Consider the following 13,499-nt stretch of genomic DNA (forward strand, 5'->3'; position numbering starts at 1 on the left):
GTTCAGTGTCGTCTGTGAATTCTGAAGGAGGTAGTAAAGATAAGTTGTGAGATCCTCCAACTCTGAGTCTCAGTTTCTTCTTCTGTACTGTCAGATTTTATTTTTTAATTTTATCTTTACAATTCTAGGATATACCCCAGCTTTGGCCTGTGCTCCCAATAAGGATGTGGCTGATTGCCTGGCTCTCATTTTGGCCACCATGATGCCTGTCTCATCAAGTAGCCCTTTATCATCCCTGACTTTCAATGCCATTAACCGTTATACCAACACCTCAAAAACAGTCAGCTTTGAAGCCTTACCCATCATGAGGAATGAACCTAGCTCCTATTGCAGTTTCAACAACATTGGTGGGGAACAGGAGTACTTATACACCGATGTGGATGAACTCAACGACTCTGATTCCGAGACCTACTAAGAAGCTGAGTCAGAGGTCCAAAGAGGGAGTTCTGACACTAAAGCTTCAAACTGTGCTTTTTCAGGAAAAAGGCACTTTCTTGTTCACTTACAAATTCGACCTAAAAGGAAAGATCATAAAGTGAGTGAATAAGAGATGTGATGACATTAGGAAGAAGAATTTTGAAAGCAAGGTTTGCAAAAGGAACTTCTAGAATATTGAAATAGACTTGAGCAGAGCAAAATACTTTGCTGTAAAATTGCTTTGTGGAATTGTTTAATTTGGTTTTGCAGTGCCAGGAATAATTTTGGACGCTGCACTTTAATCTGCTTACACAAGCAACACTTGTAAAAGAGATAAGGACACTAGGTTTAAATTTTATCTAATTAAACTACAACTAAATTTAAAGGCAATAAACATTTGGTACAGTAGGCATTATGTGCACAGCAAATTGCCAAAGGACCAAATAAAGTTTTTTTTAAATAAAATGCCATTTTGTGGAACTGAAGATGGTGAAATGAGACATTATCTAAACTAAACTTTAATATTTCTGAAAAATGAAGCTGAGATTTGGTTTTAAATGTTAATTTTTTTTAAAGAAAACATCCGAAAGCCTTCCATTACAGTATTAAACCATGAGAAAAAGCAGATGTATTTTTACATTTTTTTGTTTTACATAAAAATTTTAAAATTCCAACTTTTATAAGAGAATTTGAAACCAGCTGACTGGGTGCAGTCAGGGTGAAAACACATGTGACAGACATGAGATGGGTAGGGGTGGGGCCGTTGTTGCCCAGTTTTGCATGGTTTGGGTTTAAAATTGAGCTATTTTTGTTTAAAAATGCAAAGAATTTCCTAGAAGAAGAAAATTTCATGCAAATCAAAAAGATTATTTTCACCCTATTGTAGCAGAAGCGGTCCTAGGGAGTGGGGTTTTCAGCCTCACTACGTTGGATGGTACACCTTTGCCACTTAGTTATTTGTGCCTCCACAGTGGGTTGGGATTTTTCATTGATGTTAATCTTCAAATGAAGACTCAAAAGGAAAAACATCCCTTGTTATTCATAAATATTAGAAGGCATTTCTATCTTAAGCAAGATTAAAAATTATTGAAGCCTTTAGATCCTGTTCAGATATAAATTTTGTTTGTACCGTGCTACTATTTGGAAAAGAAGCACTTGCCTGCAGAATTGGAAGCTTTTTTTCCAAATAATAAAATAGAAAAGGCTGATGTTTGGGCTTTTAAATGATAATTTATATGGTTCTGCTTTTATTGTAATTATCACTTTTCCAGTGAAAGTGATTTCATACATGTAGGGGTCTTACAGGTCTGGGCAAAGTTCCATGAATTGCAACAAAATGATTCCCAATTTCAATTTATCCTTTTTTGTATTGTGAAACTGGAAACTTTATGACATTGTAAATTATCAGCTGGTTTTTCTGAATATAAAGTGTGAAAATACAGAACAGTATTTTGATCTATTTGATAATTTTGTGGGTTTTTTTGAAGAATTAATGCGCATGTACATAGAAATAGTGACTGCTTGAATACTGTATTTACTTGCACTCTTTCAGTACATCAAGATTCCTGTATATTTTAGAGTATAATAAAACACAGATGTGAATTGTATTTAATGAATAATGTATTTGTATCTGTGCATATTATCGAAAAACTTCAAAGTTTCTAGGGCATTGACCACTAGATTTTAAAAATTTTTCTAAAATATTTACAAAAACTATAAGTATACTCCTCTACCTTTTCTTTATAATATGAAGTCGTATGAACCCTTCCTAATTATTAGTGGTAGGAAGGGTAAATTATGCATTTTTAAGACAGTGAACTACATTTTCTATTGTACCTTTTAGAAAAAAAAAATTCAAGAGGATTCTAAAAGTATACAGATATGTGCTTTCTCTTTCCTTTTAGGAATTCTCTTCTGAATTCCCTGAGGGAATTTTCTAGAATCTCAGAATTGAGCTAGACCTGAGGTTCATCCAGTCTAACCTCTTAACAAATTCAGGAGTCCCTTCTACAAGGGTTGTCTTTCCACCTCGAACACTTCAGTGACTCTACCTCACCAAACAGTCCATTCCGTTGTTGAACAGCTCTGTTAGGTCTTCTTTAGATGGAGTTGAAGCCTCCCTCCCGGTAACTTCTGTCCTTGGCCTGGGTCTGTCCTCCAGGAGAACTTTGAGAGTGTTGGAAGGATGACTCTTGCACACTCTGCCATGTCTTCCCTATTACAGGCAGTGTGACTCTTCTAAAGCTGAAGTGATTTCCAGAAGGACTCATTAGACATGCTGTTAGATTTACATTTAATGTAATCCAAGGTGTATCTATAAAGTAACAATCTCTTTTTATTTATCCTTGCACATACCAAGATTTATCCTGTTATATAAATGATGCTATTACTGAAAACATTTGGGAGGTGGTTCTTGTGATTGCTAGCCCGCTAGGAAAATTATTTCATTGCTTTATAATCACATCTTGTGATAATCTGTCCCCCAGCTTGATCACCCACCTCCTTTGGTGTGCAGCTAATAATAAAAGGAATTTCCAACATATGTTCCCAAATAGTATTTGAGTAATACTAGAGTAAGTATATGAGCTACTTGAATGAATGCAGCATCACAGTAAGTTCCTTTGTAATTACACCTTGTATGTCAAAAGCACCCAGGCCCTGTTCTGTAGACAACTGCTACCAGTATTTTTTATCCTCACACAGAATGGAAAAGTCTGGTTGCTTTCTTCTACACGAGAAGTTACATCTGAAATGTCTGGTGTTTCAATACCAGCTTCTGCTATAGAACTACTTTGGAGAAAAACATTGGTAATAACAAATGACCTCCTTTAAAAAGACACTCAACTCAAACCAGTGCCATTTATTTAGGAGTAATTTAGTTAGGGAAATCTCTTAAGTGAAGATGTAAATTTGGGATTTAATTTGGCCTATCTTGGACCTTTTAAATGAAATAAAAATTTTTAATGGAATCAATTGTGTCTTTCATTTTTACATGCCAGCTTCTCTTATCTTGAAATTAATGTTCAGTTACAACAATTTAGGCAAAATTTATTTTTTTAAAACCTTTCTTAAAGGACATAATGTTACATTTCAGTAAGGCTGTTTTACAATTTGAATGAACTTATCTAAGTCAGCTTTTCAGATATATTCATTCAACAGGTATTTATTGCTTGCCTGCTTTACACTAGGGGTTGGTGGGAATGGGTGGAAAGTGAGCCTAGAAAGTGATATTGCCCTCTAAGAGCTTACAAGTTCATCATGGGAAATGTGTTTACCTGAAAGTAGTGCAAGTGTAGTTGAGGTAGAGATGCTAAGGAAGGTCAGAGAAGAACAAGATCATTTGGGGAGGGAAGGATCAGAACAAGCGTCACAGAAGAGATGGCATCTAGGCTGGACATTGAGAAATATAATTTTGACAGTAGAGAGGTAACAAATAACTTTCTAGGAAAAAAACAACCAGAAGTTTTTGAAAACATGGGTGGAGGGGATAGGTTTGGAATAGAATGGACATTAGAACTTACTATTCCTGAGCATAAAAAGGTCATGAAAACATATGTAAGAACTAATTAAAAATATGTACAGAGAAGAAAATAGACATAATTATAGGGGCAGGTGAAGAGGACTTCATTAACCTTAACTCAAAATAGTCTTTCTTTACGCAAGTAATAATAGCAAATGCCTACACAGCATTTATCAAGTGTACAAGGCAAGGTTGTAACTGGTTAAAATGCATTCCCTCTTAATCCACACAACTGTCCTGTGAGGTAGTTACTATTAGTAATGCCATTTAGCAGATGAGGAAATAGGCATAGAGAGGTAAAGTAACTTTTGGGCAAGGTCACAAAACAGGTAATTCATGAAACCAAGATTCAAATCCAGGTAGTCATTTCCATGGTCAGTGCCTTTAGTCATTTCCAATCTGCTTTGTGGTCCTTGTGGAAGTTGGTGATTTGAAGTTCAGATACATGCCTGACTATTAAATTATATAGGTTTCTTTCAGTTTTCTTCTCCTGGGTCACTATTTTTGGAAGAAACATATAAATCTGTTCTGTGTCAGGAACTATGTTAGGCTCTAGCCATACATCAGCAAAAGAGGAAATTTGTTCTCATGGTGGAGTTTAAGAGAGTAACATCTACTTACGTTTCAATTGCTACTGCTGCCTTACCACCCCAGATTTCAGCAGCTTGAAATAATCATTCTCATTTGTGTCATGATTGCCAGTTGTCTGACCTTGACTTGGCTGGGTGGCTTTGCTTCAAGCTGGGGCTTCAGCTGGGTTTAGCTACTCACTGAGAGTCAGACTTGGGTCTGCTCCATCTCTGTTCATTCTGGGGCCTGAGTGATCCAGAAGCACAAGAAGGCAAGCCTTACTATACAAATGTGATTCATGCCTCTGCATGCATCACATCTGCAAACACACCATTGACCAAAGCTAGTCACATGGCTAAGCCCAACTTCATTGGCATGGAGTAGTATGCCTTGCCTAGTGAGGGAGGACAATTTGAGTTCAGCTTCCACAATTCACGTAGCTCTGAAATGAGCCAGTAAGTGTGCCACTGTCTTCATTTGACACGCTTAGTACTCTACTTTCTGCCTGCTCCTTCCCTCCTTCCAGATCCCTTCTGGTATACATAGTCCAGATGTAAAACAGTGGGAAGCAAATGCACTTTTTTAACTTGGAAGGTCTTCCTTCATGGCTCGTGACTGATAGGTTATGTGTTGGATATGCTATTTTCCTAGTGTGGAGACCAGCCTCTTGCTTCACTCTTAATCTCCAGAAGAATGTAGCACTAGTCCCCACTCCTGTGTCTTACTGTAACCATCCCTTCCAAAGCAGAGCCTAATGTAAAGGAAGGTAGAAAGTAAAGCTTGATGAGTAAGAGTTTGCCAGCGACCTTTTAAGGCAAAGAAAAAATCTGATTGATATTGAGTTCTCTGCTCTGTTTAGAACAATTCTCCATCTTTCCCTCTCCAGCACTGGTAATACTTTCCCCATCTTTCTGCATCATTACTTTTTGTGTACTATTTCTCCTTTCCTTGTGGTTGTTTCACACCTCTTGCACTCTTACACTCCCTTCTGATTCTTATTTGCTCTTAGAATTGAACTACATGCTGAAGTAGTAGTTAGGTTCAGGTACCAACTTGTTCTAGTACTGTGAACTTAAATCATCAGCATGTGAATTTCATCTATGGCTGATTACATCTGTGGTTGGCTAAGGGGAGTGCCTTCAGTAAGTGACATTTAATTTAATTAGCTGCAGGCGTCAGAGAAGTCAGAAGACAGCTGAGTAGCTCAGAAGCCAGGAGAGAAGGCCAGCAGATGTTGCCTTCTGTGTTATAGAGCAACTTAGATGAAAGCAAGTTGTCTTTCCTCCAGGAACTGTAAATTTGTAGCTAAATAAATTGCCTTTATGTTCTAGTTTGCTATCTGCTGGAATGTGACACACCAGAGATGGATTGGCTTTTAATAAAAGGGGATTTATTTTGTTGGTTTTTCAGAGGAAAGGCAGCTAACTTTCCACTGAGGTTCTTTCTTACGTGGAAGGCACAGGATGATCTCTGCTGGTCTTCTCTCCAGGCCCCTGGGTTCCAACAACTTTCCCCAGGGTGACTTCTTTCTGCATCTCCAAAGGCCTGGGCTGAGCTGCAAGAGCTGAGATGAGGAATGCCGAGCTGCTTAGGCTGTGCTGCATCACATTCTCTCATTTAAGCACCAGCCAATTAAGTCAAACGTCACTCATTGCAGCAGACACGCCTCCTAGCCAACTGCAGATGTAATTGGCAACAGATGAGGTTCACGTACCGTTGGCTTATGTCTGCAGCAACAAGATTAGGTATGCTCACCTGGCCAAGTTGACAACTGAATCTAACTAACACACTTTATAAAAGCCAATCCATTTCTGGAGTGTTGCATTCTGGTAGCTTTAACAAACTAAAACATGAACTAAAAGACTTACGGTTGTTAAAATGTCAATATTTCCCCCCAAATTGGTGTACAGATCAGTACAATCCCTGGCAGAATTCCATCTGCATTTTTTGCAGTAGCTTAAAAGGTGATCCTAAAATGTGTATAGAAGTGCAAAGAGTCCAGAATAACCAAAACAATCTTGAAGAACAAAGTTGGAGAACTCATACTTTGCAGTTTCAAAACTCACTATGAAGCCATAGCAACCAAAACAGTGTGGTGTTTGCAACAGGATAGAGATATAGAGCAATGGAATAGAATTCCAAATACAGAAATCAATCCACCCACACATACACACATATGGTCAAATGATTTTTGACAAAGGTACTAAGACCATTCAATAGTGAAAATCTTTTTCAACAAATCATGCTGTGACAATTGAACATCCACATACAAAAGAAGGAGTTTGGGCCCTGACCTCATACCATATACAAAAAGTTATTCAAAATGAATCAATCCCTTAATGTAAGAGTTAAAACTATAAAACTGTTAGAAGAAATATTTTCAGGAACTTGCATTAGAGATAGATTCTTAGACTTTATTCCAAAAGTATGAGTTAGAAAATAATTGGTAAATTGGACTTCAAAGTTAAAAGCTTTTATTTGTCAAAGGGCATTACCAAGAAATTGAGAAGACAAGCAATAGAATAGGAGAAAGTACTTGGAAACTATAAGTCTTATAACGTTATAGTGCTCAGAATATATTTTAAAAGGTAAACAATACAATTTTAAAAATAGGCAAATACTCTGAACTGGGACAAGATAGTCTTCAATAATTGGGCATGGAAGAACTGGATATCAATAGCCAAGAGAATGAAAGAGGACTCCTATCTTACACCCAACACAAAAATTAACTCAAAGTGGATCAAACACCTAAATATAAGAACTGGCACCATAAAGCTTCTAGAAGAAAATATAGGGAAACATGTGCAAGACCTAGTAATAGGAGGTAGCTTCCTAAATTTTACACCCAAAGCACAAGCAACAAAAGAAAAAAATAGATAAATAGGAACTCCTCAAAATCAAATGATTCTGCACTTCAAAAGACTTTGTCAAAAGGGTGGAGGCAGCCAACTGAATGGGAGAAAATATTTGGAAATCACATATCAGACAAAGGTTTGATTTCTATATACAAAGAAATCATACAACTCAACAAAAGAGCAAATAATCCAATTATAAAATGGGCTAAAGATATGAATAGGCTTTTTTCTCAAGAGCAAATACAGATGGCTCAAAAGCACATGAAGAGATGCTCATTTTCATTAACTGTAATGGAAATACAGGTCAAGACTACCATGAGATGCTACCTCACACCTATAAGGATGGCTGCTGTTAAACAAACAGGAAACTATAAATGTTAGAGAAGATGTGGAAAAACTGGGACATTTATGCACTGCTGGTGGGAATGTATAATGTAGCCACTGTGGAAGACTGGCAGTTCCTTAGGAAACTAAATGTCGAGTTGCCCTATGACCCAGTAATAGCACTACTTGGTATATACCCAGAAGAGCTGAAAACAATGATGCAAACAGACGTTTGCATATCGATGTTCATAGCAGCACTATTCACAATCGCCAAAAGATGGAAGCAAACCAAATGCCCATCAACGGACGAGTGAATGAACAAAATGTGGTATATACATACAATGGAATATTATGAGGCAATAAGACAAAATGACTGCCTGAATAACATGACAAGATGGATGAGCCTTGAGGACAAAATGCTGAGTGAAGTTAGCCAGACACAAGAGGACAGATACTGTATGATTCCACTTCTATGACCAGAATAAAGGTATAATCAGAGCTTATAATACAGACTATGGGGGATTTAGAGATACGTAGAAACTAGAGATGGGTGAACCATTAGCAAATGAGATTGTACTCCACTGTAAGGAAATAGATAGGAGTGAAGGTGGTTCTCTAGTGGTTCTGTGTAATATTACCATATTGAAGATGAACAAGATTGAAAGGGGTTGTATAGACCTACGTGTCCCACTGATTAACACTAGAAATATGAATTGGTTCTTGCAAGAATTACTTCAAAGATATGATTCTTATATAAAGAGTGTTTAAGTCCAGGGTACAGGGGGAAAACTGCTATTGTATACTATGAGTTATGTTCAAAAGGAAACCATCAGCACTACCACAGAAACAGCAGAGGTAAATAATGGGAGGGACAAGAGTTAAGAGTTTTAGATATCTTATTTGGGAAGGGTGTGTTTACTGGTTTTCTGTCTCTTGGGAGCAATAAAATTATCTACATGATGCCTGATGAATGCAGGTGGCTGAAGGATGCACTGACAGAGAGGTAGATTGGTGAATGATGGTGTGTACTTATGAACAAAGGTTGTGCTGCTACAAAAAAGAACAAAGTCATGAGGCATGCAACAATGTGAATGAACATGTGGGACATTTGGTGAGACAAAATAAACCAGAAACAAAAGAACAAGAATGGTATGGTCACCTTTAGAAAATGCTTATAGAAAACAGGGGCCTAGATTGTAAGCTTTTACAGCAGACACATTAAGTCCGGAGTGGTGATGTTATTTCTGGACTTTGAGAGGCTGTTGTATGTATATAACCTGATATTTAGAGATAAGAACAAAGCCGAACAGGTTGGAGTTAAAGTAATTCAGAACATAGGGGTAAGGAAGACAGTGTCTATATTTTAGAACCACACATACTGTTTGAGACCAGTGGAAGAAAGGTTTATTTGGTCTGGAACTGAAATTTTCTGTACTGCATAATCTAATTCAACCTATCTGTATAGCTCATTTGAGCAACTTAAACACAGGGAGCACAGAATAAGAAAGAGTTCCTTTAATCCTGTATAGATTATTGTAAAGCCAGGATACATCCTAGAGTATATTAAGCAGATAATCAGAAAGTTTTGACAAAGTCCCTTGAGGGATGGGAGAGAAATATGGAACTATTAAACCTTACCATCAGAGAATTCCGTTACTGTGTCAGACATTAGGGATACCCAAATCAGTAGGTCATGTCCTTGATCAGGAGGCTTACTCTTGTGAAGCTTATGTAGGTAGTGGAGAAGCTTAGACTACCTGTAGGCATGCCTAAGAGTTACTTCTGGAGGACCTCTTTTGTTGCTCAGATGTGGCCTCAGTCTCTCAAAGCCCATCTCGGCAAGTGAAATCATTGCCCTCCCCTCTATATGGGACATGACATCCAGGGGTGAAGGTCTCCCTGGCGACATGGGAGATGACTCCCAGGGATGAATCCAGACCTGGCGCCATGGGATCAACAATTCCATCCTGACCAAAGTGGGGGAAAGAAGTGTAATTAATAAAGTATCAGTGGCAGAGAGAGTTCAAATAGAGTCAAGAGGCTACTCTGGAGGTTGCTCTTATGCAAGTTCCAGTTAGACCTCACTACCTGTCATAACCTGCCAACCCCCAACCAGGACCATTCCAGCCAATCCTAAAGAACACCTAGGGTAATATATAAGATTCCACAAGAGTTCCATGCACTAGAGTAACTTCCCAGATGACCTCCATATAGGTCCCTGGTCCAGATAAGTCCTAAAACCTAGCCCAGCCTCTACAGAACATCAGATAATTCTATCTCCCTACCCCATATTAATGACAGACCCTTCCAATATGAAAAATTTAGAATCACCATAGTCCACCCTTAAAAAGAGGGATGGAAAGATCAAAGGTGTTGGTGAAGTTATACATAGAAGATAGGATTTAACAAATGAATATGAATGCTGAATCATTAAACTGATATCTCTTTTAGTCTCCAGTATTTTAGAACAGCTAGAAGTAAAAACCTAAAATTGTGAAAATAACCCATGTCAAACTCTGAAATATGTTCTACAACTAATTGTGGTGCTGTGCTTTGAAATTTATAGCTTTCTTGTATATATGTTATTTTTCACAAAAAAAAGAAGGAAAAAATCAATTGTGATGATAAAAATATATATATATTTAAGCCCTCTAGCCTCCTATATTCTGGAGCAGCTAGAAGGAAAAATATGAGAGGACTGTGTGGTAGCCCATGGCAAACTCTGGGATCTGTCCTGTACTTGTTGAAGAGTGCTTTGGAAACTATTCCTTTTTCATTTCTTTGCTTTGTATATATGTTATACTATACAATAAAAAGAGTTTAAAAAAATAGGCAAAGGACTTGAATAGACATGTCTCCAAAGAAGATAAAAATGGTTTAAAAGCACATGAAAAGGTGTTTCACATCATTAGCCATTACGGTAATGCAAATCAAAACTACGAGATACCACATAACACCACTTAGAATGGCTGCTATTTTTTTTTTTTAACAAATCAGAAAATAGCAAGTGCTGGTAAGGATGTGGAGAAATAGGAACCCTCATTCATTGTTGGTGGGAATGTAAAATCATATAGCTACTGTGGAAAACAACTTGGTATTTCCTCAAAAAGTTATATAGAACTACCATATAGCTAGAAATCCCACTTCTAGGAATATATCCCAAATGATTGAAAGCAGGAGCTCAAACAGATACACAACAACTTTCCTAGTAACATTATTTGTAATTTCCAAGATATGGAATCAATCCAGTGTCCATCAACCAATGAATGGCTAAATATAATATGGTATATTCATATAATGGAATATTATTCAGCCATAAAAAGGAATGGTGTTCTGACACATGCAACAACATGGCTGAACCTTGAAGACATCATGTAGAGTGAAATAAGCCAGACACAAAGGGATAAGTACTGTATGGTTCACTGATAAGAATTAAAATAAGCAAGATCATCTAGAATGTAGAGTATCAGAGGATAGAATGGGAATAGGGAGTTAATTATTAAATTGTACACAGTTTATATTTTGTATTATGGAAAAGTTTTGGTAATAGATGGTGGTGTTGGTAGCACAACATTGTGAATCTAATAGCACTGAATTATATAATTATATATTTAAACATAATAGCACTGAATTATGTATTTGAAATGTATTGAATTATATGTTTGAATGTTAAAGGGGAAATTTGGGGTTCAAAGAAATATTCTAAATCAACTCAAGAAGATGATGGAAAATATGGCTAAAGAGATAAAGGATATTAAGAAGACAATGTATGAACATAAAGAAGAATTTGAAAGTATAAAAAGAAACATAACACAAATTATGGGGATGAAAGGCACAATAGAAGAGATTAAAAATACACTAGAGACATAGAACAGCAGATTTGAACAGGCAGAAGAATCATCAAACTAGAAGATAAGACAATCGAAACCTTACAGATAGAAGAACAGATAACAGAATGGAAAAAAATTGAGCAGTGTCAGGGATCTGAATGACAAGCTCAAGGCATGCAAACGTACGTGTCATGAGTGTCCCAGAAGAAGTACAGAAGGGAAAAAGGGCAGAAAGAATATGTTAGAAAATGATGGCCAAAAACTTTCCTACTTTTATGAAAAAGATAAATATACATGTAGAAGAAGCACAACATCCTCCAAACAGAATAAATCCTAACCCACCTACTCCGACACAAATACTAATCAGATTGTCAAATGCCTAATTTCAGAGAATTCTGAAAGCAGCAAAGGAAAAGCAATTTTTCACATATAAGGGACCCCCCCATAAATTGACTGAGTTCTGAATTCTCTTCAGAAACCTTGGAGGTGAGATGGTAGTGGTATCATATGTTTAAGGCACTGAAAGGAAAAACTGCTAGCCAAAAGTTCTTTATTAGGCAAAACTGCCCTTCAAAAATAAGAGAGAAGGAACCGAGTGTGGGGCACGAATGGACATTTGCACACTGGCGTTTATGGCAACAGTGTTCATGATTCACAATGGGTAAAGGTGGCCTAAGGGCACAACTGAGGAATCAAAGGGGAAACTGTGGTGTATACATAATGGACTATTGAATGACCACAAGAAGGAATGAAGTTGTAAGGCATGCAACTAGGAGTATGAATCTTAAGGACGGTGTGTTGAATGAAATGTCAGAAACAAAAAGACAAATGTTATCATGTCTCAATCATATTGACTAACTGTAATATAAAAACTCGGTGAACTGAAGTCATGAACATGGGTTGTCAGGTTGGGGCATATTGTAAAGGTTCCTAGATTGTCAGCTCTTACAGCAGTCACATATATTCAGGAGTTGTAACTGTTATTTCTAAATTCTGAGATACTGAGCTATTTGTATATAACCTGGTCATTCCCAGAAACTCTGGGTATTTGACACCTGAGACTCAGAGTTAGAGCACTGAGTCTATGAAAGTCAGCAGTACCCCATATAGGAACTGTTTAAAAAGTTGAAAAAGTGATCAGACATCAAGTAGAAATATGAAGGAAACTGATCTAGGTAGGACTAAGGTAAAGCAGAATACAGGATAAAGGATGATATCGTCCATATTTTAAAACTTCAACTTCTGTGTGAGACCAAAGGGAGAGATGTTTATTTGGTGCAAAATTTATATTTTGGGTAGTGCATTACCTAATTTAACTTGTATGGTCAGTTTTGTTGAACACCATAAGTACATGGAATCTTGAATAAGGTGTGAGGTTTTGTTGGTTTGTCCAGGTTAGTATGATGCCCCTATAACCCAGAGTAATTTGGGCAGTAAATAAAGAAGTAAAGAAGTTCCCTTGGAGGACTGGGAAGAAAGGAGGAAATATCCAACTTCCCCATTTGAAGAATTTCTGATATTCTCACAAGCACTAGGGACAACCAAATCAATAAGCTGAGCCCTTGATTTTGGGGTTTGCCCCTATAAAACTTATTCCTGCAAAGGATAAGCTAAGTCTACTTAAAATTAGACCTAAGAGTCACCCCCAGAGAACCTCTTTTGTTGCTCAGATGTGGCCTCTCAGCCAACTTGGTGGGTGAACTCATTGCCCCTCCCCCCAGTGTGGGACATTACTCCCAGTGGTGGAAATCTCTATGGCAACATGGAAAGAACTTCTGAGATAAGCCAGGACCCAGCATCATGGGATTGAAAAAGCCTTCTTGACTAAAAGGGGGAAGAGAGAAATGAAACAAAGTTTTAGTGGCTGAGAGATTTCAAACAGAGTCGAGAGGTTGTCCTGGAGATTATTCTTATGCATTATATAGATATCCCTTTTTGCTTATAGCATATTGGAGTGGCTGGAGGGAAGTACCTGAAACTATT

General features: G+C 37.4%; 1 protein-coding gene across 18 annotated transcripts in view; it reads left to right on the forward strand.

The window, feature by feature from the left end:
• Nucleotides 1-2,024, forward strand: part of ANKRD28 (ankyrin repeat domain 28) — a 263,653-nt gene extending 261,629 nt beyond the window's left edge. For all 18 annotated transcript variants that reach the window (XM_077130054.1, XM_077130056.1, XM_077130060.1 and 15 more), the window contains one exon: nucleotides 129-2,024. In XM_077130054.1, coding sequence (XP_076986169.1) covers nucleotides 129-415 — 287 coding nt within the window. In that variant the 3' untranslated portion in view covers nucleotides 416-2,024. The remainder of the gene's footprint in view (nucleotides 1-128) is intronic.
• The last annotated feature ends 11,475 nt before the right edge of the window (nucleotides 2,025-13,499 follow it).

The sequence above is a fragment of the Tamandua tetradactyla genome, chromosome 15, assembly GCF_023851605.1.
Source record: "Tamandua tetradactyla isolate mTamTet1 chromosome 15, mTamTet1.pri, whole genome shotgun sequence".
Lineage (NCBI taxonomy): Eukaryota > Metazoa > Chordata > Mammalia > Pilosa > Myrmecophagidae > Tamandua > Tamandua tetradactyla.